Source organism: Perissodus microlepis, chromosome 6, assembly GCF_051167445.1.
Source record: "Perissodus microlepis isolate ML-2025 ecotype Zambia chromosome 6, ASM5116744v1, whole genome shotgun sequence".
Taxonomy (NCBI): domain Eukaryota; kingdom Metazoa; phylum Chordata; class Actinopteri; order Cichliformes; family Cichlidae; genus Perissodus; species Perissodus microlepis.
Genome location: NC_140466.1, coordinates 28,278,620 through 28,303,680, shown reverse-complemented (window position 1 = coordinate 28,303,680; position 25,061 = coordinate 28,278,620). Strand labels below are relative to the sequence as shown.

The following is a 25,061-nucleotide window of genomic DNA, read 5'->3' as shown; positions in this document are numbered from 1 at the left end:
ATAATTATGCACAGTAATAGTCACCTGCACACACAGATATCCCCCTAAAATAGCTAAAACTAAAAACAAACTAAAAACTACTTCCAAAAACATTCAGCTTTGATATTAATGAGTTTTTTGGGTTCATTGAGAACATGGTTGTTGTTCAATAATAAAATTATTCCTCAAAAATACAACTTGCCTAATAATTCTGCACTCCCTGTAAAGTCTCTAAATGTCAAAATAGGCTGAATTCTTATGACAGTATTGTGGGAGGGCAATGACAAAAGTGAGAATCTGACTTGGTGGAGATGACCACCCCCACCTGTACACACCAGCAGCAGCCAGTCAATCAGCAAAGTACAGAACTGCAGAGCTTATCTGACAAAATGTAGCTGGAACCTAAAGGATTTCAGTTTTGCTGTTTATTTTCTCTTCCCCCCCCCCAAAAAAAATTATCAATGATTAACTGTGGAAACACCAACTTTAAAAAGCTTTTGGCTGTGATGATAACTTGTCTCGGCAAAGCTAATTAGACAGTAATTGTCATCCCCAACTGGCAAATGCTACACACTTGAAAGCAAAGCGTGACAGTATCAATAACTGCAAGAAAGAATAATTGAAAATCAACTAATTCATCTAACAGCACAAAAGAAATTCTCTGACAATAAAAAAATCACTGATGTGGCCCAAGTTTGTTCAGCGACAACAAAACACGGCCGACTAAAAGTCTAAAAAGTTGCTTCTGTCTTACTCAGAATGAGAGCCGAGCTGAATCTGGCCGACAACAACCACAAAACAACTATTATTTTCTCCCTGTGGTGAGTTTTCTTTTTTAAAACCTTGAATAAATCACAGAGGAATAATGATACGTTTTGTATGCACAATTCAAGCAGAACTAAATATTCCTATTAAAGGTTTTTACAGCTCCACCTTTCAAATGCCACACGCGCACACTCACACGTTTTATAGCTGCCTTGGAATAGACTTCTTCACTGACAGCTGTTGAATTGAACTGCCATTGGTCTGGCAGGCGGCACATATGACAACGGCTCGGAAGACGGCGTCTGAAAATCCGCTCGTTTTAATCAGGAGCTAACAGATAAAATATGTGACAGCTTGTTTCTGTTAATGAAATTGGCATAATCAAAAATCATCACAATCCACTTTTGCTTCTAAATGATCTCACTCAATCAAGACTGAGCACTTTAGAGCCTCTTTTCAAACACTTCTCTCGGCTGTGTTTGCTTAATACTTGGTACCTCTGGACGGCATGATCCGCTGTAATCCATCCAATTCTGTTGCAAGCGCCGTGTTTGCCGAACACAACAAAATACACGTTTGTAAAGCCGACGCGTTAAGCCAAATGGCGTAAATCGGACAGATTTCGAAGAATACCTGAGAGGATTCCTCATTGAAACGGGACAACAAAACGCGGACGTGTCCAACCGTTGTGGAAACAAGGCATCATTTAGTCTGGATACAGTGCGGTTCGTGTGTGCACCGCAAGACAAATTACAGCTATCAGCAAACTCTGCTCTGTAAATGCACGCAGCAAACTTGTAAGGGTTATATGTGGAAATGTTGATATCAGCTGCCTCGCGCAGATGAATGACAAAACTCCATGAATATATGAATAAATAAACAAGACAAGAATCTATACTCTGTGGATCTCTCTCTTCCTCTCTCGCTCTCTCGCTGCTCATTCTTTAGTTCTTTTTCCCCACCTAATATTCAGCCCTTCGTCTTTCCTTCAGTCTTTTGCTTTCATGAATTAATGAATAACCTCCAAATCTGAACTGTCTGTATCCATCTTGCTTTCACTTTTTCTTCTTTTATTCATAAATTAGTAATCAGAAAATGTTAGGACAAAAATCCCGCTGTATGAGCTGTGTTTTTTTTCTCCATTCTCCCACACTTTGCTTTCCGCCTCTGAGTCCATTTCTGAGACACTTTGGTCTTCGACTCTTTGGAGATTGGATTTTCTCATGTTTTCTGTTCTTCCCTCATTATGTTCCTCCACCTTCTTCTTTTTCCCCCCTTCTTCAGTCCTGCTCTTTGATTGTCTCTTGCCCTCTCTCTTCCATTGCTGCATTTCTTCCACTTTGCCATTTGCAGTTAATCAGCGCTAATAATGATTGCAACTTGGCCTAAGTCCAAATGCACAGAACACACAGACACACACACAATTGCAGCTTACACTAAAGCACTCTCTGAGATGCTGTAAATGAACCGCTCTTGTGCGTGACTGTGTTTGTCGATGTGTGCGCTCGCTGTGTGGGTGATGATTCATGGATTCACAGTAACAGCTACTTATCAGCCTGAGGGAAGACAATGGCATCGCAACAGCTCATCACTCATATTTACTCGGCTCCACACACACAAACAGACACACACCCCCAGATACACACACATGAAAAACAGTTTTTAACATCCGCTGTCACAGGCACCGGTGCGTTTATTTATTGTACCTGGTGGGACCCCGGTGGAGATGGTGGAGGATGTGACCACGCCCCGTCCTGCAGCAGTGAGCGCAGCCACTTGTATTGTGTACACGGTGGTGGAGGTGAGGCCGGTCAGCTGGTACTGCAGGGTGGAGTTGGACAAGGAGCGTTCCTCGCGACTTGACTCCACATTCGGCACTTCCCACCACAGCATGTAACCTGCGGGGTGTAGCGCACACGCTGGGTTAATAAAGGCGCATATAGACACAAGCAGACACAAGTACACACACAAGCACGTGTGCAGAAGCACACACGCGTACAAATAATGAGAGGTGCAGAGCCACAAAGGAGGGGAGAGTACAGAAGGGGTAACTCCAGTCAAAATCCTGTCTGTCCCATCGCATCTTTGCAGTCATGCATCACACTCCACCTTCAAATGTGTGTGTGAGTGAGGCCATTTGTGTGTAAAGCCCCGGAGAGAGTGAATGGTCCCTCATCTGTCTCCCTGCTCACCAGGTGCTGGATGAAAAGCAGGTTGAGGAGAAAAGAGTAAATGTGCAAGGTGACCTTGATTGAATACCCATTTTCTCACTCCTCTGAGTGTGTATGCTGACTGGAAAGCCACTGCTCCCTGTGCTGTTGGGTTGTGGTCCTGTGGTGGAGGTGCTGGATGAATGTTGGACAACAACACAAAGACACAAACGTGTAATGTAGAGTTATCGCTTAATTCACAGCAGCTTGTTGTGTTCCCCATTGACTAACAGAGCCAAGGAGGAAGTAGGGCTAAATTAATCTGGGGGAAAGTGCCTTGAGCTCTGCGATGTGCTGCACAAACAAGACCACGGGTGTTGGGAGGCGTGGGATGAGGGCATGTTCGAGACAAAAAGAGGAGACAAGCTGCAAAGGGAAAGGATTAGCTGATGATGAATCAGTTACACACAAACGTCTTCTTAGAGATGGGGGACAGTAAGAGACTAAGTGGAGGAAACTGAAGAAACTATAAAGAGAGGGGATGCTTTTATAAAGTCACTTAAATTGGTCATTTGAGAAGATTACTTATCTCATCAAAAATGTGGGTAAAGGGGGGAAATTATTAGAGGCTATCTGCAGTTTTGTTTTGCTCCTTTAGTTTTACTGTCACGTTGCAAAGATCTAACCGGTGATGATGCCGTTCTTATCTTCAGGTTCTGCCCAGCTGACTCTGAGCGATGTGTCCAAGATTTCAGTGAAGCTTAGACGGCGAACACGTCCAGGGGCTGAAAAACAAAACACACATACACACACGCACAGTGATGTGGATCAGGCAATTTTTGATTGCAAACAAGCACACATCTCTGTCGTACACAGCATATTACCTATGGCCTATGACTTCACAAGCCTCTTCCTAATCACATTGACCAACACACACACACAGACACACACACATACACACACACAGGTGGGTGCAACCCTGCCATTTCTCATTTCATCAATCACTCTCTAACCCCTTCTCCCTGCAGAGCGATTAAGCTATTCATCTGAGACATTCAATAACTCTCATACACTCATACTCGTGCACACACACACACACAAACACACACACAGGCGGATGCAAAAAGGTATCATCAAGCAAGAATTACACCCACCGTTAACCCTGCCGACACGCCCAGCAACCAATCAATAACTGGCCACTGCTGTGTATGTGTGTATGTGTGTATGTGTGTATGTGTGTACGGTACATATGGCTACTAATATCCCTTTCCCACTCAATAATTACTGGTTGGTAATAATTGCTCGTCTGCCTGCCTATAGGCTATTGTGTTTATTTGATGGAGTGATGGTGTGCACGTGCACTTGTAGCTGGGAGTTGCAGCTATTATGTTTATCCATGGAACAGTGGGCTATAAATACCACTAAGCCTGAAAACATATGAGTCAATTCCCTTTAGAAAGACACAACGTAAAGAAAAAAATAAATAAATAAAAGGGAACCAGGAGACGTCCGGGGAAACTAAGAACAAAGAAATTAAAAATGAGTGAAAGGCAACTAAGAGCCTGAAAGAAAGCAGTGAGTGCAGGTGTATTGTGTTTGCTGGGTATTGTGTACACAGCTGTGTATCACACTGATAAAAACAGCTGGACTGAACGGAGAACTAGCTAATGCACTTTTATTATTATTCACAGGGGAGTTCTTTGTGTTGTTTGCTGGCTTTATTCACGCTGTTGCTCGTGTGTGTGTGTGTCTGTGCATGTGTGAATACTCACTGTCCTCATGCGTCTGCACCAGAGTGGGCGGGCTACGGGGACCATCTCCAGGCGTTGTGAAGCAGAGGGTAGAGCCATAGTACCAGGTGAATTTCTTGAGGCCGCTGACTAACCCTGTGTGGCGTGAACTGGGGTAGTCTGGGGTGATGGTTACTATAGTAACGTCCTCTGGAGACTGCTCTGGCCACACTAGCAGCTGTGGTAAATTAGAAAAATTGTCATATAATAATAATAATAGTCAATGAATCCAACATAAGTCCAGCAGGTCACCCCAGAAACCGAAATGGCCATCAGACTTATTTTTCCACTATTTTTGTCATTTATTTTGACTCAGCAGCTCCAGGCTACTGGATCCATTATTGGGAGCGCATTTATGAAAGAAAACTTATTTGTACCACAGTATGGGACACAGTGGATCTTTTCAAATTAGAATGATACCCAAGAGTTTTTGTCATTAAAGTTTAAAACTGCCAAATGCTACTGGCAAATCTGACAAACAACTAAACAATAAACATGTTTTATTCTCGAGAAAAGTTATTTGCATTCCAAACAAGCATACTTTTTATTTATCAGTGTAGCACTTCTAAAGTCTTGCCAGCAGGCCGTTGTCAATCATAGCAGCATCTGAGGATATACGCTAAGTTTGATAATCAGTCTAACTAAATGCCTAATGAAAGGTTAATTTGTCTTTATAGTGAGACTTCATTTATATTCAGAACCCACTGCAGCCTGGCTTGCGTTATTGCTTTAACCACAAAAACAAACAGTGAAAAGCAAACACTCACATATTCATAATGAGAGATAAGCCACGGGCAACACTATGATGGGGTGCCCATATTGATAGACCCTAATGAAAAAATAAATAACTGGCTAAAATGTGGACAGAACTGAATCTGAATGCAAAGTTGCATCTGAACTGTGCTTTGTACAGATGAAACCAAAGTGGAGATGTTTGGCACGATGCCATAATTGGGAAAAATAAACCAAAAACCCCCACAGCATATCAGCACAAACACCTCAGTCATGATTTGGGATTATTCTGCAGTCACAGGACCTGAGCACCTTGCAGTCACTGAGTCCATCAACTCCTCTGTGTACCAAAGTATTCTTGAGTCAATTTGAGTCCATCTGTCTGACAGCTACAGCTTCACAAATCTGCAACAGAAAGGCTGAAAAAGTAAAGAACCAAGGTGTTGCAATGGCCCAGTCAAAGTCCAGAGAGCTGTCCATAAATGGATACCCACAAACGTCAATGAACTGAGGCAACGCTGCTAAAGAAGAATGGACCAAACTTCTGCACAACAATGTCAGAGGCCAATAAAGTCATAGAGAAAACAATGCTGCACAAGGTGCTGTCGTTAGCTGTTCTCTGGACTTTTCGTTTTTTACTTGGCTGTGTGAGTTTGTCAGTGTGGTAGTACACAACTGTCCACAACTGAGTCACAAAACGTCGAAGGTATACAACCAAAATCAAGACCACATTTTCAGATATGTGCAGTAATAATGACTGCTAAGTGTGGCTCTGAACGTCAACATGCCATTGAGGCCGGTGTGATTATTTGGCAAAATAGGCTCTATATGTCAGCATTTGATGACTGAAAAAACTCTGACCTGCATGCACAATGCCTCGCTGCTCTGTTTTCTTTGTGAGCTCTGCGATGTGCTGCCTCAAAGGTTCAAGGCTTTTTTTTTAGGTTACAGTATTTTCTCTTATAGCTACATTGTAATTGGACAACATGCTTGTGTCTAATGTCACATCGTCCTACCAGCATCGATACAACTTTCTCCACTCTGTTACTACTGTGCATGAACTGCACATCTGCTATTTATTCAGAGAAAATGTCTCATGCTTGTTAACCATGCTGGTTTTTGGGGTGTTGTGGATTATAGCAGCACATCCTCTTGATATTACTTACTTACATGTTTCACTTAAAACAGCACAGTGGGACAAGCTTTCCAAAAACTCACCTCTATAGCTCCGTGCATCTAAACGCATTAAGTGAAAAAGAAATCTTTTGGATTACTACAGTAAAGGATCTGCTGTGCACATTTTATCGCATCTAGCTGCAACAGGACACAAGCTCAAAAAAGCTTTGCTTTTCCTCCTAAAGGGTGCACCACTGCACCCAGTGTGTCACAGTAAAACAGCATTTTCTATGTTTTCAATTATAATTCTACTGTATTATCTGCACAGTACATTACAGTGGAGTAAGAGTGCTGATGTGGCATCCTCGAGCTCACTTTCAAAGGGTGCTGGGATGATTGGGTTTTCTGTTGATAATGTGTGTGTGTGTGTGTGTGTGTGTGTGTGTGTGTGTGTGTGTGTGTGTGTAAAGGTGTGTATTTAGAAGTGGGCTGCAATGGAAACGCATATTTTTGCCCTATAGAGATGACGTGTTTGACAGACAGGAAGGAATGAGTGAAGATACTTTCAAGGACAAGTAAATAAAAGACATGAAACTCATTAGAAGTGTCTGGTTCTTTATCTGGCCGAGAGTTTTGAGCTACATTATTAAGGGCATTGTATATAGTCAGTGATCTGTGGGGGTTAGGGTGGGGTGAAATGAGATGAGGCTTTGCTTCATATCCTCTTTTAATTAATATCATTATCAACTGCCCCTCTAAGCAGCACAACACACCCAAAGATGCACACCCACGTGCACGGCAGCACTCACAGGCTGCAGTGGCAACACCAGAGAGTCACATCCAAAAGATGGAAAGCCATATAGTATTTATCAACCAATATTCCCACTCTAAAACAGACCCAGTGACGCAAAGCTACAATGATGTGTTTTCTTTGTCATCTTAATCAGTTCCTTAGGGGTTGGCTGCTACAATGAAGTGAAAAATAAATTGCCGACCAGAACTACATAAAGATCCCTCACGATATTCAGTCGTTTTCTCTCACACGTCCCCATTTCCCTGCTTCTTTATTACCATTATTATTATGATCTTCTCTCTCTCTCCATATTTTCTTGGCATCCACTAATATTTCCCCTTTTTTAATCCCTTCTTTTATTTTTTGCTCCATCAGTAATTTTCTTCTTCTTGGAATCGACCCCGCGCTTGACTTGGATTACGACTTGGAGTAAACAAGAACACAGGAGCAGAGAGAAGGACATGACCTCTGAGCTGAACTCCATTTCTTTTCCAAACTTCAATTATTAAAATAGTGAATAAAATATTGAGTAATCTGTTTTTCTTCATTCTGTTTTTGAGAGTCAGGTCAAAGTCAGTCATGGGCAACCTTCAGTTTTTAAACGTAAAGATAGAGGATGACATTGGACATTTAAAAGAGGTATTTGGTCCTTCAAATATTTTATGAAATATTTAATTTTAAAGAAATTTGTCAACACATCAAAAACTGACTTAAAATGTAAGAAAAAAGAATAAGCAGTGAAGCATATTCAGAGACTTACCTTGTACCCCTGGTTGATGCCATTAATGAATTGCTGAGGTGGAGGGTTCCAAGTGAATTGGATAGTAGTTGAATTTATAGCAACAACTTGGACTTCCTGCGGAGGTGCTGTGGGAACTGAAGGCAGAGACAATAACAAGGATGCTTAACTGCAACAGGTTCACCAAGAGGAAGGTTGTGTTTTTATATAGTGAAAAAAACAATATTAAGACTTGTAGTGCCCAAGCTGCAGAACTGTTCTTTTTTGTTTTGCTTTTTCTTTTTAAATAAGTGGTAGTTGTAAAAATATGAACCCGCACCACAGTTCAATGATTTATGTGGAGGCTCTGCTCATTTAATTAAAAGAAATAACTGCTAAGCTTGCAAAATTAAATGGCAAACCTATCCCTTTGTTCTTTGCTTAAAATGAATGTATTGTCTGAAAAGCTCCACTAATCTATTGTATTTTGCATATTAGTACCTTATTAATCTCTATATGAACGTCAACTCTGTAGGCAAGTGACAAGATTTTGGAGACCATGGCGTATGTGATGATTTTCTTTTTATTCCCCCTTTAAATGCATCTGCAATAGTAAACAACGACTGGCAAACACACAGGAAGTGTTGGCCTGGATATCTGCTGGCTACAAGGAAAGCCACGAAAAATGGGCCGACGTTCCCCAGAGCTGATGGGGTTCCCTGATTGTTGTTACCTTATAGGATTGACTGAATGAGATTTGGGTGTTGATGCATTACCGGCTGACTGTGAAAAAGGATGACTCACTGGATTTGCTAGCTCACAGTATCAACGTAACACCCATTGTACTAACCCAGCAGCCCTTTCAGCCATGAACTGCCCATTACGGCATGATTTACTGATTAAAAACAGAACTGAGTTGATTAAGGAAACAAGACGCTTGATCTATATTAATATTTAACAGACAAAAGGCCCTCCTATGACTCAGTGTCACAAAACACCTTTAATTTGAAGAACTCTTCCCTCTCTTTTTTAAGTGGCTCTTTCTTTCAGGCCACAAAGCTTGAACTTTTTGTTAAGTGTGTTAAGCCTTGATGACATAACATCAATAGGGCAATTTTTTAAAGCTTTGGAAATCTGCCTTCAGAGCCACGGCAGCAGTCCCCTTTACCCCTTCTCCACTGACGCAGCTCCCAAACTAGAACTGGTTGAATGCATTTCCACCAAAAAAAGACTGACGCTGGCGCCAAAAAGCTGACACCAGCACGGCACCGCAAAATTGCTGGGCCCAGAGTCAGAACCACGTCAGTGGCTGTGGGAACTTCTCCAGTGATTTGCAGCCTACAGATTCTAACTGGCATGGTTTTCTTTCCCTTGAAACGGCCCCAACTTCTGCTAGCAAGGTTATGAAATAATCTATCTGAACCTGTCGAAATGAGGACTAGGTCTTAAAAGGCTCTGCACCAGCACTGTGTTCAGCAAAAAGAAGCAGCAGTGACGGGTGTTAAATCACTCGAGCTCACATTTATCTTACGTATACATATGCGTTCATCCCTGAAGTATTTATAGCATTTATTTGTCACATTACTATGTATTATTTATCTCTTAAAGAGCAGAAAAAAGCCTGCAAGCGTCCATGTTGCTGACAATGTTAAATAAATTTGATCCATCTGTGTTTAAGTTTGAATACAAGTTTAAAAATGTTCTGTGCATTCAAATGAAAGCAAGATGGTGACGATTTCAAATGACAGAATCTGAAACACGCACGAGCTCGGTCGAGGCATTCATCAGCCGCCTAGGAGTGAGTTGGAGAATAAAGAGTGCAACGCGATAAGATAGAAGCTGTGGAAAATACTGTGTATACAGCAGCAGTTTTTCATATGAAATGTAGCTTATTTGTTCAAGATGGAAAAAAGAAGGCTGGCAGGAGGTAAATACTGCAAACAAGCGCAGAACATGGTTCTCACAAGCTGAATGCATTTTGCATCACCCAACACCGCCTGTGCTGTTTATTTTTTCTTCTTTCCCCTTTCTTTTGTGTCCGTGTGTGAATGGTTCTCTGCACGTAGATCTTTATTTATTTATTTATCTATGTTATGTGAACTCTATTAAAACAGTTGGTCATTTAGATGGAGGGTGGGGAGCAGAGTGAATAAACATCAAAGCCAGGAACAGAGAGAAAAAGGGGTGACAGTGAGATTTGTGTGCTTGCGAGCGTGCGCGCCTGTTCCTGAGTGCAGATGTGTGTGCGTGTGCGCGAGTGTCTGTGGGCACATGTTATGGTGATTACACAGTAAGGGGTTTATGCTGATGCTAGAGAGCCACAGAGTGATAATGTACTGTTGCATGATGGGAATGCCCTTTACATTTTACATTTGAGCTGAAGTGGCCAGATGAAACACGCGCACCCACACGCACGCGCGCTTGCACACACGCACAAACACAAAGTGGGTGGAAAGAGACCAAAACAAAAACTAGTGAAAAATGGTGTTGCTGGTGATGTTGCAAGGAGGGGGAACAAAGAATGAGAAAAGTTTGAGGGAGACAGAAGATTAATTGATGTTAAAGATGCTCTCTCCCTCCCTGCCATGCTGATTGTGCTGCTGGGGACTGGCTTCTAACCCCTTGCAGCTCACAGCTTCAGATAAAACACTAAACTCTTCCCTTTGGGTGAATCTTAGTATGCATGTAAGGCTGCTTGTGAGAGAGCGGGAGAAGAGCAATGTTATCAGAGTCTAACACAGAGTTTAGCTTCATCCTTTCAGAGACACTGAGAGAAAGAAAATGTCGACTCCATCGCAGCCACTCCCATTAAACCACATTAGAATAATTAATGAGCCTAACTCCCTTTCCTGAGTCTATAAACCTGTCCCGAACTCTTGTAATAATGACTCTGAGTTTTATGTGCGAGCGTGCATGTGTGTGTGTGTGTTTGGCCCATGTTTAATACAGATAATATACTGTTGAAATAAAAGCCAGGAAAAGACGAACACGCGTTTAAAGGAGATTTACCCCGACAACCACTTCCTCTCATCTCACTTTACAGTCTTCACTTACATTCTTCCTCATTTCATACTCTTCCTTTATTTATGTTGAGAGACTTCAAAGAGTGTTGCTCTTTCCAGCCATATTTATTAAACGTATTATATGCCATGTTTTATATTTATAGAGCAATACAAAAAACTCTTTCCCCATGAATTCCCTCCAGTTCATCTCAATGTGCTCGTTGGCCAGATGGGAGATGTAGTCCCTCCAGCATGTCCTGGGTCGCCCTAGGGTCTCCTCCCAGTCGAGTGAAGCTGGTATGCCTGCGAGGAAATGCCTCAGGCACAACAAGTCTGAACCGCATCAAATGACACCCCTCTAAGTGAGAGTGAAGCTTGTCAGGTTATGGAGAAACCTCGTTGCGGGTGCTGGTAACTGATCTCAGTCGTCTGATCCCCACCCAAAAACATTAAACAGATGAGGATGTAAGTATATATACTCACTGCCACAATACGAGGGAAACTGAAAAATACAAATTGACCTTTACTGTCAGCTTAGCTATAAAACTATAGTCCTTTTTTATCTCTATAGTTGTGTTATTGTGAAAACAAACTGAACATCGAAGGCTTTGTTGTATTTTGGATACTGTTTATATGCTAATATGTTGTTTGTTTAATGCCATATTACAATGCATGATTTATTCAGCTTTGGTCAGATAATGCTCATGTTTGCATGTCAAGTTTCAACAGTCAGTCTCTCAGGAATAGCTTCCTTAACACTTCATTTGCAGGCGTTGCATTTAATTCACATAGAAAGTGAACATGTGAATCCCTCGTTGTCCCCTGTATTACATAATACATAAAGTCTGCTCATAAGTCAACGCTCATAATGTGTGATTGCTCTGATGTGAAGTCTTTTCCGGCCCGTATTTAAAGATTCACGGACCAAGGAAGAGTTCTTCTTGGGTTACTAACTCAACAGTGTCACAGTATTTTATATTTAGCAGCGTGCATATGGAGCAGTGATTAAAAACCTCTCAGAACGACTTGGTATATTTGCTTTGAGAAATAAAAGTGTGTGCATACTTACCTCCCTGCAGTGTGTACTCAGTGACAGGACTGCTGTAGACACCCAGGCCTGCTCCTGTGTAGGCGGCCACCTGGATCTGGTACTGCGTCCAGATGATCAGATCTTTCAGCAGACAGTAGTTGGTCTCTGGGCTGCTGATGTTCTTCTCCTGGTAGTCTCCTGGCAGCCCTGCCAGACGGTACCTACACACATACACACACAGACGCACGCACACATTTCAATATGTTGTTTTGCAGAAAAACAAGTTAGGAAAGTAAAGTAAATGGTATGAGTCAAACTCACACAAAAAGGCTATACAGTACATTCCTGTCCCAGTAAGTGTGACCACATAGGGAGTAAAGTATGCAATAGATTAATGTAAAAACATCAAATGTAGAACAAAAAACATAATCTTCAACCAGAAAATACTTTACATTAATATTTTACATTATTACTTATTTATGATATAATGAAATATTTTCAAGAAATCTCAAAAGTTTACCATCCAGAGAAAACCAACAAACACTGGTCACAGTTAGCTACCTCCCAAACCAGCTCAACCCAATATAGCTGCGTCATGCTAGAGTAAAAACAGGACAGCAACTTCTGTATGACTTAGGAAAAAAACCCAAACCACAGAAGATCATGGTTATCCAGTCACTGCACTGACTCCTTTTCACATTCGGGTAGTTTCTGCATGCAGATAGAGGCAGAGACAACTTTTGATTGCGTTTGATGAGTTAGCGTAACTCATCTGTGGCATGTGGCATGATTTGCAATAGGAGACTGAACTCGACTGGTTGTCTTCTGATTATACTCCTATACAAAGAAAGCCTGCTAGTTATTGTGAATTTTTGTGCATGTAGACAGCAACAGATTTTAGAGTTTCTGCTGACGTATACAGTTAATCACCGTATTATCACAAAGAGATGGCATGCAATTTCCACCTTGACCCCATTCAGCCACATACTGACTGCAGACATCTTATCTGAACATTTAAGACATGTTTTAATGACAGCGTTGGTTTGCTTCCGAATCCCATTTTGTAACCAAAATTTATAAAACAACAAAAAAACAAATGAAGTGAGAGAACTTTATTTCATTTGGTAAAACAGTGATCATTTTTAACTGTGGGGATATTATTTGCAGTTGGAAAACTGATTATTATTAAGTGCAATAAATGTTAAGTTTCAAATTTCAATAATGTTGTATCATGATTTAAGTAGTGGGATAATACTGTCACATGTATCATGGGGTATCTGGTGATTTTCCATCTCTAATACTGGACTTTCTGATACGCATGTTCAAATAAATGGAAATAAGCTATTTAGTGTAGATTTAAACGTAAACTATGATTAACAATTTTCTGTTAATGTGAAGTCCTTCTACAGCTTCTTAAAGATTAAAAATCTCCAATGTTGGGTAGACATCCCTGAATAGTGCACCTCCAAGGCCTTTGCTTTAGTATATGTGATATAAACGTCCACTTAAAAGGATATATGACCCAACCAGACAGGGAGGTGTAATACCACTTTGGTACTGTACATATCTGATGGAGCTGAATGGAGTAATAATCCCCATGTCAGCGTTTTAATATGAAGCCTATTCACTCTAACAGGATATTCCTACGATTCACCGCCTGAGTCAGCGCTCTGTCACAAATACATGCTGTATACACACACGTAACATGCTCATATACACAAATACACAGACACAAAGTGAGGGGGCGCTGGAGGCAGACGGGGGATCTTTGCAGTGGAGAGGAGATAGACCCTCTCTCTCCACCTGATACAATGACACTCACACTGGGAGAGAAGGAGGAGGAGAAGGAGGGGGAGGGAATGATGTTGGAAACGAGGAGAAAGAGAGTGAGGATCTGCCAGCTGACACAACAAGGAGGAAGGAGATCCAAATGGGAGGGAAGGAGGTGGGAGCTCTGTCCTATAAAGTGGAAATGATATAGTGGGAACGTACGTGTGCGATTCCACATTCCATTCCATTTTCTGAAGTGGATGCAGATAACACAGTGAAGGAGGATAAAGACTAGATAACTTCTACTGCAATTACATGCAAATTTGTTTTAGGCAGCTGATGACGGCTTGATTACACACACTTTGTATCACACTCTGGGTAAACATCAAAAAGGAGGGATGGAGGACCAAGGGCGGCAGGTGTGTCTGTAAAGACAGCTCTCCTGTGTCTGTCTATCAGACACACTCACACAAACAAACAATGCCAGAAAGGAATAGGTATTAGTTCTTGACTTAACCACAACACACTATAAATCTACAACTATCACTAATGATTAACTAGTGGCAGAAATCTTATAGAAAAGAGGTACCTGACTGATTTTGTCCAGCTCCAAGTGAAATTGAAAGCTGCAGAATAACCTGCCTTTCCCACTTCACCTGACTTCACCCAAAGCTTTCAGGCGCAGAGCTCTAAACGAACCCCCTCTCCTATGAGCAAAACATGCTCACAGAGTGTGTTCAGCAGGGTGCAATTTGGTGGTATTGTGAAAAATACTAGAAAAAAAGTCACCTTAGCCATGCCAGCGTCTACAGTCCCATGGAAGTGACCGACCTTAATACGTCAACAGCTTTTCTCCATTAGGTTAAAGTACTGTGTGACAAAGGGCTTGCATTAATGCTAATAGCCAGTGAGTGGAGCCTGAGTAGTTCCAGACTTGCATTAATGAGGACAGTGGTGCATGTAGGTACAGAAGGATGGAGCTGGATGAGGTCAAGTTCCACCCATTTGGCTCTGCACTGAACACCACTTAGAAAATCCTCAATGTTAAGGTGAAACTAGTTGAACAAAAGTTTAGCAAAGAATTTTCTGGGGTTTATATATATAAGCTATTCAACTTGTTCAGCATTATTTTGCTTATTATCAGTAAGAAACATGAAGCAGCCATTATTTGGGCGAAAGAGAGCTGTCGTATTGTGAATAAGCAAAATCAGTCAATCATGAACATGCTATGAAAATACTTTACATTTTTATGTTAAAGTTTTTATGACCTTATACTACAGCAACCACTGTTGTCCTCTTCTGAGAGAGATAAAAAAAAGGCCTCATCTAGAAAACAATGTAACCAGAGTGTTTGTGACGCAGCAGCTCATCCGGACTACAATTATGTTCTGTACACGACAAATGTGACCTTGACCTTGAGCACAGTTTTGTTGATGACTCATTAAGCGATCACTGTGTGCAAATTTTCACTAAAATCTCCAGGAGGAGTATAAAATGAAAAATGTGACCTTGAACTTTTGAACACAGTTTGAGTGAAACCCCCATTAAACGTGTATGTTTGATGAAATCCTGACCAATACTGTAGAAGGAGCAGCAATTAAATTATGGACAAACGGACACTTTGCCATCATCGGTCCTTCAGCTAGATGAGATAGAAATATCTTAAAGTCGGGGGTTTACGTCTGTCCTTGTGTGTTCATGGAAATTAAATGTCTTTCTCCTTTACTTGCAAAAATAAATAAACAAAAACAAGATGCTGAGTAAAATGCAAGTAAAAACAAAGTACAGAGAATCCCTAAAATCTGTGCTTTTACAAAGTTTATTTTCTTTTAAATGAAGCTGGTAGGAAACAAGGATTATTTAGCAGCACAAATAATGCAAGTTCTGACAGAGAGGAGCCCTAACGAGTCGGCAGTTCATGCACAAACTGCACCAAACTAACAGGACCACCAAGTTTTGCAGAAATCCCAGTGACACTTTCTGCTGCACCCAAGAAGGGAACAAATGTACGGGCCCACTCGCTAAGTCACATGTGCAGTGTACCAGTTCTTTCTGTTACTTTCACTATCCCTACACTGCACAACAACACCCAAACACGCGCATGTTTTTGTGTGTGTTTACCTGAGTACATATCCTCTGAGGACGCCATTAAGCTGGGGCTCTGGTGGAGGCTGCCACTGGACCATTATGGACTGGTTTGTGCGCCCACTGGCCACAATATTTTTCGGAGGAGCGCTGGGTGCCTCCTCTCTTAGCATGAGCCTAACGCACACAGACAGAGAGAAAGAGAGAGAGGGACACAGAAAAATTATTATGAATCGAGTTTATTAGACATCGCGTAATGAGAATATCAGTGTCGCCGTAGAAGTGTAGGCGCAGCGTTTATCGTTATCACGGGGCGTCCAAGCAATCACTTATCATACCGTCTGCAGAGGAACACTTTATTAGGCGGGCAGGCTAAAAATTAATTTTTTTTGGCAACACTGTTTCCTAAATATCTTCATCTTTTCTAGTCGGGGGGTCAGTGTGCCTCCAAATCAGTGACGGTGTTTGTCAGTGGAGATACACGGGATGGAGCTGCAACTTATTCCAGAAAATCATCTCGCAGTTTAAGCAGCTCTGATGAATTCTTATTGAATTCTGCACTCAGCTTTCTCATTGCTTGTCTCCTGGTGTATCTTCCAATTTCCTTTAATACATTTGTTTTTCATCTCTTGCTATATTGTTCATTTAAAAACAGCCAGCACTGCTGCTGCTGCTGGGAACGCTTAGCGCATCACTTCCAGCGCACCAGAGAATTTCTCCTGGGAATGATTGAGCTGAGACTGGGTGCTTAAAACACAGTTTTCATGAACTCCATACAAGTTGAGTTGCTGTCGTGTTTTTTGTTTTGTTTTGTTATTTGTTCGGCAACTTAAAGAAACAAACATGCATTTTCTGCCTGCGTCTTGCAGTCCGGTTGTTTATATTCTGTTTTATTCCTCCCATTTTAACTTTCAGATCTTCCTACTTTAGTTGAATTTGTATTCAAACGCTCTTGTCTGGATAGCGTCTATTTCACCCTCAACCCAACCACAATCCCCCGAGCAGACGAGCTACACAGTGTGACAGCAAAAGATACTTAAATCACTATTACTAGAGAATGAGCAAAGAGCTTGTCTTTTTATTTCCAGCGAGCCACTGTGATCCCTCTCTCCCTTTGCCCTCTTCTGTCTCTCCAAACCTTTTTCCCATCTTTACTTTGACATTTTGAACTACTTCTCTGTTTTTTTCTTCCCATGTGCAAACTCTCACCTTTCATCCATCATGTCCTTTGGCCTCAATTATTCTGTACTTCTATCTTTTACTCATCTCCTTCCCTCCTCTTCGACTCTCCAATCACCCCCACCCCACCCCCGTGATTAAAGCTCCCGGCTCTCTCGCGGCTAGTAAAGCACACAGGGCTGAGCTGGTCAGCCTCTGGCTTTACAGTAAGCAGCTCAGCAAACATAATCAGAGCCATATGTGTTCACACACGCACATACAAACACTCCAAACAAATTTCTCCCAGCTTAAGACAGACTGCTACATCCGATGGTCTTTTCCCCTTCCGTGGATTATGTCTGGAGATTTACATTACCATCCCCCTCCAGCCTCCCCCTTCCTCCCTTTCCCCTCCGTGCCCCACAATCTCACTCTGAATGATTCTCTATAAGCTATCAAACCATTAGCTGTGGTATGGCTGTCTGTATTTGTGTGTCTGTGAATCAGTATGCGTCGATAAATGTGTGTTCACATCTATAAGCGTGTGTGTTTGTGTGAAAGCAGGGGTGTGAAAGCTGTTAGCTAGAGACTTGCACAGGCGGATATATAGCACAGGCCAGTGGTTTTACAGCTGTGCTTTACTTCCATTAGGTTAGGCACTGTCAGACACCAGGTGCTGTAGGGACATACACCTTCACACACACACACACACACTCTTATAGGCTAATGGGCCTTGTGTGAATGAGATGGGCATTAGGGTAGCTGTCTGGAAATGGAGAATATATATAATCCACAACTACGCCACAGCTTTTGACTGAAATTGATGGTGCACATTAATACACATCCATGAACTCACGCTATACAAACAAGCCGCACACCCGTACTGTACTGAACAGAGCCACTCAATCACTGTTTGATTGCAGATAAAACACACAAACGCACACTGACACACTTTCCCTCGATGGCAGAAACTTCCCGTGAACTGCCTTAATTCCCGTCCAGCCATTAAAAGTAAATATTTCACGGAGCGGGTTCATCATGAGGACATCAACCTCACACAGGAGATTAAATGCAGTATACATTACTGTTTGTTACCCCCATCTAACGCGCTCGTGCACAACAACACATCTATGAAACACTCATGCATATATGCGCTGCAAGCGAACAAATGAAATCCCAAACTTAACACAGTGTGACACAGTTTCCGTGTCCCTCGTTGCTATGAAAAAAGTGGGGGGGGGGGAAAGAAAAAGGGAGGACATCTTCTGCAGGAAATGTGTGAGTGAAGGAGGAGGAGAGAGAGTGACGGGGGGCATTTTGAGAGTCCCTTTGCAGTGGGAATTAGGAAAAGTTTCTATCTGTGTCATTCTCCACAGTTTAATGCCTGCTGGCTTTCTCTTTAAATACATGCTCGCGCTTAAATTTAATGGTGTTACTGGGATGTTGAGCGTGGCCCCATTCCAACTCGATCGGCCAGGAGTGAAAAGGAGTGCTATTAAACAGAGAGCAGCGGAAATCCAAAGAGAGAAACCAGGTATCACACGACTGGGTGCAAAGCTGCTGAATAGATTAGCTTATTTTTGTCTTGTTTGACACTTTAATTCTTGTCTCCTTTAAATGTTGTGCTGCATTGCTGGAGGTTAAAAATGGCGAAGGGTGATGCACTAAAGAGACTCCGTCAGGGAAACATAGATACTTCTGCGTATTCTCACAATGAATCAACGCCAGCTACGGCTCACATTTGCTACTGCATATGTGTTTTATGCTTGTCATTTCATATTATGTTCTGATCAACGGCACCATTTTTACTGTATACCAGCAATAATGCTTCAAAATAAATCTAATGTGGCAGCAGATGCTCTTTCAATGGTGCAGAGCAGACCTTAAAAGACAAACTGTTTTAAAAAATATATGCAAGAATATTAAAAAGACAACAGGATGTGGGGAGGTAGACTACTGACTGGATCAAAAGCCAAAAGATTATTTAACACTGCCTTCTTCGGGCAGTTAGTGACAGCATTCAGTCATACGCCGCTTTAACGTTAACGCTCATCCTCACTTTGTGCTCAACTAACTAAAAAAAACGCCACTGGCCAAAGTTTCTCATCACGGGCTGGATTCTCTTGAAGCCTGAAAACAGAGGGGCCCAGAGGACGGGCGAGAGTCCGACTCCCTCCCAGATGGCTTCAATTAGAATATGCTGAAAGAGTTTTATGGATTTGTCGCCCCGTGATGCTAAAAAACGTTTTAGCCTCAGGTTCTTGTAAACAAATATTCAGGCCAGGCCAGAAGTGAAAGTTGCAGAAACACATAAACATGCGGAGTAGTTCTGAGAAACGATTCACTAATGATTTGATAATTAAAGGAAGATTAACGAGCAATTGTCCCGTAATTCCGAGCTGAAGAATGTACAGTTTAGAACATTATGATAAAACACCAGTGAACAGAGGAGACACTTTATTAATAAATAATTAGTTCATAATTTAGCTCTGTGACACCGAGGAAAAGATTTTCTCCATGAGTGGCTCCTCCTGATTGACTCTGATCCAGCCACTAAGTGGTACAGACTACTAACTCCTCATTCATTGCTCATTACTTAATCATTAATTACTTTTTCGTGCAACCCTAAGTTATGTGACATGTCATACTGAGCAGTTCAGCCTCATTACTTTGCAGATGCTCATGAACTATCATTACCTACTAGGATAGTTTTAGGTGCAAAATGATGGTCAAAGCCAGCATGATAGAGTCCGCAATGTCTAAAGTGTGTGTCTAACACCAATCATGGGGGGGGGGGCTTATAAATACATCTGAAGGTCAAGCTGAAGATAAAGAAATGAAAGCATAAAACATCAAATACTCCTGTAACTGTTAATAGCTGCTTTTAGCACTTTGTGGTCCTTACTTTTTCATTTTAACCTCTTGTTAGCAGTCACAAAACTCACACCATCTGAAGGCCACAGCAGCAATACTGACCTATTAAGCTCTATGGAAATAAAGGCTGACCTCTTATGTTCAAGGTTAATTATGTAGTTATTCTAACAAAGAGTGAAAAAAAAGAAACAGTTTTTAGTGTTTAGTGAAGTTCAAGACAGACATCCAAATACTAAAGCAGTTCTCTTAGATAAAAACAAAGAACTTTATCTCCTACTGTGCTTCAGTTTCTATTCGTCTTGCACTGGCTGTTAGAATTTATATATAATACAGCTTTTTTTTTTTTTACATCTACCATATTGATCTTGCATATTCAATCAGCCTCTGATGTTACACTTTACTTTGCTATTTGGGATTTTTTTTAAAAGGTATATGACAGGACATTTGTTATTTTAAGGTATTTCAATTCAGATTTAACCTGGATTTTGGTTTTTACCTGTGTCTGGAAAGATTTTTGCAAGCACATGTCTAAGAATGGTCACAACAACAGTTTTGCAAGCTATGAGAAGAAATAGTGATAAAAGTGCACCAATTGTTAAGGAGTTGAGGCTGATTGAAATCAGATATCAACCACATTAAACTGAGATCACTGTTACTAGCCCACGTTAAACCTTCTTCAGCCTTTAGTGCATTCCTGTTACATTTTCCTGTTACATAGATTTGCCTGAAGAAAAAGCCTGAACCATTTCTGCTGTCTTCCATACAATAAGTTAAAATGCCGATCTATATGTCTTCATTTCTTCCTGAAGCTCCAAAAGCATAATCCGTATGCGTGACAAACAAGAATGGGACAGAGGAAAGCATTTTATCACACATCCAAGTCTGATGTCTTTTGATTCTGACTAAAAAAAAAAAGGAGTGAATGCAAAATGAACTGAAATAAAATGCTTTAAAGTGCTGATGATGCCTGGAGTTCCAGGCATTTATGTATAATCTGTCTTTCCTCTGCTAATGCTTCCTCTTTAAAGATGGTAATGATGTGAGTGCAGGTCATGCATGGATAAGTCTGCACATGTGTTACACTCCAGATTGCATAATTAGGAATCTTCAAGAGTATTTTTCATTCAGAGGTAATGTTTTTCAGCTTTGATCAGCTTCATTCCTATACTTTTAGTTTCTCTCACACTACACCCTGTCGCTACAGTACTCTTGATAAGGGAAATTAAAAAGAAAAGAAAAGCAATGTAATGACGAGGCAAGACTGAGAGAAAGAAACAAAAAATATTGACGACTTGATGCTGTTTTGATAAAGACTGTAATCAAGAAGACGCAAACAAAATGAGAGACAGCAGAAGCAGCTTGAAGTTCAAATTTTAATTAGGGCTTTTCTGTCATCGATATTACGAGCGATTTCTTTCCCCGATCTTTGTCGCTCACTCTGTCCACATTACTGCTCTTTGTCATGCTTCTGCTTGGGTGCTCAGTGCTCCTGCAGGACATTGTGCTATGCCTAACTGTGTGTTATGTGCAGCACACACCTTGGCATCTCTGACTGTGTGCGTCTTATCCCAGTGAACCAGTGAGTCAAGCAGATGAAAAGTGTGTGTGTGTGTACGTATGAGATGAACAACGAGGACGAGACGTAGCCATCTGCTCTGATACACTGAGCAGAGATAACTTGTCTTAATGCCAGAATTTCACTTAGGGAGACTCCAATCTATTGACCGGACCCTCTAACAACCAACTCTGGACTAAAGACTAGGAAGCAGAAAGGAGAAAAGAAGGAAGAGAGAAACAGGAAGAAGACGAGTAATGACAAACAAGCACAACAGGAGAATTTACTGAGCAAGAGTTTGAAAAAAAGGAAACCACAGGAAGAAAAGATTGGAAGAGGAGCAGAGATAAGAGAAGAACATCGAGCTGAAAAGAGGCAAAGTGAAAGCAGACTTGTCTGAGGTTTGTGGATGTGCGATGGCAGCGCTCATAGCTGCTGTGACTGCCGAGTGTAATTGGCAGAACAACAACTGGCATCTGTCTGTGGTCAGTCTCTTCAGTAAGACAAAACCGTGTTTGCATGCGTATGTGTTTGCCTACTTCATAATGCAGCATTGCATCTGTTGTATTGTGTGCATGACTTAGAGACTTGGTATATCTGCGCAGTTAGAGGCAAAATCCTTAAGAGGCCTGCCACACCTCCACTAACCCTGTTTCACTGTATACAGTGCACCAGTGCTAAGGCATCATAATTACCCCCATTAGCGTTTTCCCTTGGGATAAACATGCAAACACACACAGACACACACATGCGTGCACAAGCAAACACCATAAATCTGCGCAGCCCTCTATTTGTTTTTCATTCTAAATCACACCTTTCATGCACACACATACAAATAGCAGCTTATTTAATCATTTTTACCCCTTAGTTCAATATGTGCAATAGAAAGTGATGAAGACACACAAACACACACACAACCACACACAAACTTGGATATCTACAGCATGAATGTGATGAATATAAATTGCTCATTGCAAAGAAAATGGATTCTAAACAAAAAGGGATGCTCTCTTCATCCACGCCTTGTTATCCCTGTTTCATCCTCATTTCGAGTCCCATGTTCCCACTCATGTTCACCCACAATGTAACTCACAAATTCTTAGATACACAAACTAGACCGTGGGGATGCAGGCACTATGTCTTTTGAAAGGTTGCATTTTATTCATTCTCAGCTTTTGTAAAGTAGCGTGATCGGTGTCTATTACACAGACATGTAATGATATTTTTTTACACAAATAATTGCATGTTCTGCACAAAAAATCTTGTGCTTTTTAGAAAACATCGGTGAAATACTCGTTTGGGGTCACAACGTATGTAACGCATGTTTAATAAAGCCGGGAGTAGTAAGTGTGTTACTCGGACACCTCGCTCTGTCTCTAAATGTACATTAGTCGTTCTTACCTCTGCGTCTCGGCGCTGTACTGACCCCTGCCCACTTGATTGACAGCACAGAGTCTAAACTGGTAGGTTCTGGCAGGTGTGAGCCCGCCCACTGATACCTTGGTCACTGCAGGATCAACCTCTGATAGGTAGACCTTCCATGGCGAGTCTAGACACAAGACACAGAGATTAAAGGCCGATAATATCTGGCGCAGGCAGGACAAACGGAGACACAGGGACACTCAGGAGCTATAAATCAAATGGAAAGAGGGGAGAAAAAGATAAGAGGCAAGGTAAAGGAAACAGGGGGTAAGCTGGAGAGAATTATAAAGGAGAGAAGTAGCATATGATGCAACAAGAAGGAAAGGAAGAGAAGGATTAATAAAAAAGCGCAGATGCTGCTTCATATTGTTGCCAGCTTATCTCTCAGTCTTCCTGCTGAAGATACCACAGACAGATGCACTATTATCTCTATTATCACCCCAGCCACATGTATCTGTGCAAGCGAGACTGATAGCGTGCATGTGCCATTTTAAGCACGCCCAGGGTATTAGAGCCATTGTCTGACATGAAAACACATTGTAGTTACAGTGGTCCATTTACTACAATACAACAACAACAAAAAAATCTAATATATAACAGAGAGAGTGGATAATCAGTGTGCAGAAAACTCTAATCCATTCCTCACTGTCTGGCTTCATCCGTCACTAAAATCGACCAGACGTTCAGGTTCTCTCCATTCCTCATCTTTGTCTTTATCGCTCCCTCTTATTTTCCAAACTTTTCTTCTTCGCTCCCATGGCAATGCTTCTGTTTTTATAGATGCAGCAGAGCAGCTGGTAAATGGTGACAGCACAAAGCTTTAAGTCACATTGGCGGTGCCGCTACAAAAATGATCAGAATAAGGATCAGTTCAGCTTTTAGAGTCATGTGCCAAGTGCTTGGCTGTCTATGTTACGTTCACTGCCCGATCCCCTTAGCTTACATCAGGAGTGAGCGGCTCAACAGCCAATCTCCCTCCACTTTGTTTCTCCTGTCAGTCTATTCCTCAACACCTCTTCCCTATCTCTCTATAATTTGATAGAGAGCCAGCCTGCTGTTACAACATCTGTACTGGAGAGTGGGTGTGAGAGAGAGAGGGAGAGGGAGAGAGAGAGAGAGAGAGAGAGTGTGGGAGAGAGAGGCTAAAGGAGGCAGGGAAAATAAGAGTTTGTTTATAGTGGATCTGCATGTACGCTTACGCAGCACCATTCTCCATATGCCAGTCTCTTGTAAATGAGTGCACGTCAGTGCTTGGTAGACAGCGAGTGAACAGATGTTCGCCGTTCAGGAACTATAAAGTATGCCCAGGGACGGACATACACATACATACTGTTCTCTGAGAGCTCCAGCACGTAGTACAGAAGAGGGGAGTTCCCGTCGAAAGGGCGTAGCCAGGACAGGAGAACGGAGCGGGAGTCCGAATCATTGAGGCGAGCCGTCAGGGAGCGAGGAGAATGTGGAAGCTCACTGAATATACAGACAAAAAATAAATAAAAAATAACATCAGAAACTGTTTCAATTTCATTTGTCTATCAATTCAATCTGAGGCTAAACGTAACATAAAGAATGAAGACAAGGAAATAGTTAGGCTTTATCAAAGGTAGCAAAGGTAAAGTTACTGTATCTGCACATATAAAGCTGATTGGAAATATTAACAAGGTTACATCAAGCTTAAACTAGACAATGAAAGCTATAAATATGAAGTATTTATAAAATCATTCATTAGACAGAACCAAAGACTTAACTGATGGTTTTGGCCCATATGAGGCATCCATGCTTGTTTGATATTTTGGCTCTATTGTATCAAGACAAATACACGGGAACATGAAAATTTAGAACCTCAGAATTACAATAACTTCAGTGTGAATCCAGACATTTGGCTAGACTGTTTCCTGGCTGCAAGCAATTGCCAGGTAGATTTCAAAAAGCCATTGCTCCCAGTCTATAAATAAACCTGCAACTCCATTTCAAGCAGAGCCACTTTAGTTCAAGGAAAATTGTTATTTCCCTCAGCAGTAATTTATATATGACAGTATGGCTCTGTTTTGGGACCTTTCCTCGTGTATATGTGGGAAGCCTGAGGGAGAAACATCAGCAAACCCAGAGCGTTAAACAGAGCTCA

At 41.6% G+C, this 25,061-nt stretch overlaps 1 protein-coding gene across 2 annotated transcripts in view; it reads right to left on the bottom strand.

Moving 5' to 3' along the window:
* LOC146385846 (protein sidekick-1-like) overlaps window positions 1-25,061 on the bottom strand; it is a 275,365-nt gene that overhangs the window by 53,193 nt on the left and 197,111 nt on the right. For both annotated transcript variants that reach the window (XM_084931824.1, XM_084931825.1), the window contains 8 exons: window positions 24,270-24,406; window positions 22,919-23,066; window positions 15,967-16,107; window positions 12,115-12,296; window positions 8,086-8,201; window positions 4,667-4,862; window positions 3,581-3,679; window positions 2,451-2,642 (listed from right to left, as the gene is read on the bottom strand). In XM_084931824.1, the coding sequence (XP_084787950.1) occupies window positions 2,451-2,642; window positions 3,581-3,679; window positions 4,667-4,862; window positions 8,086-8,201; window positions 12,115-12,296; window positions 15,967-16,107; window positions 22,919-23,066; window positions 24,270-24,406 (1,211 nt within the window). The remainder of the gene's footprint in view (window positions 1-2,450; window positions 2,643-3,580; window positions 3,680-4,666; window positions 4,863-8,085; window positions 8,202-12,114; window positions 12,297-15,966; window positions 16,108-22,918; window positions 23,067-24,269; window positions 24,407-25,061) is intronic.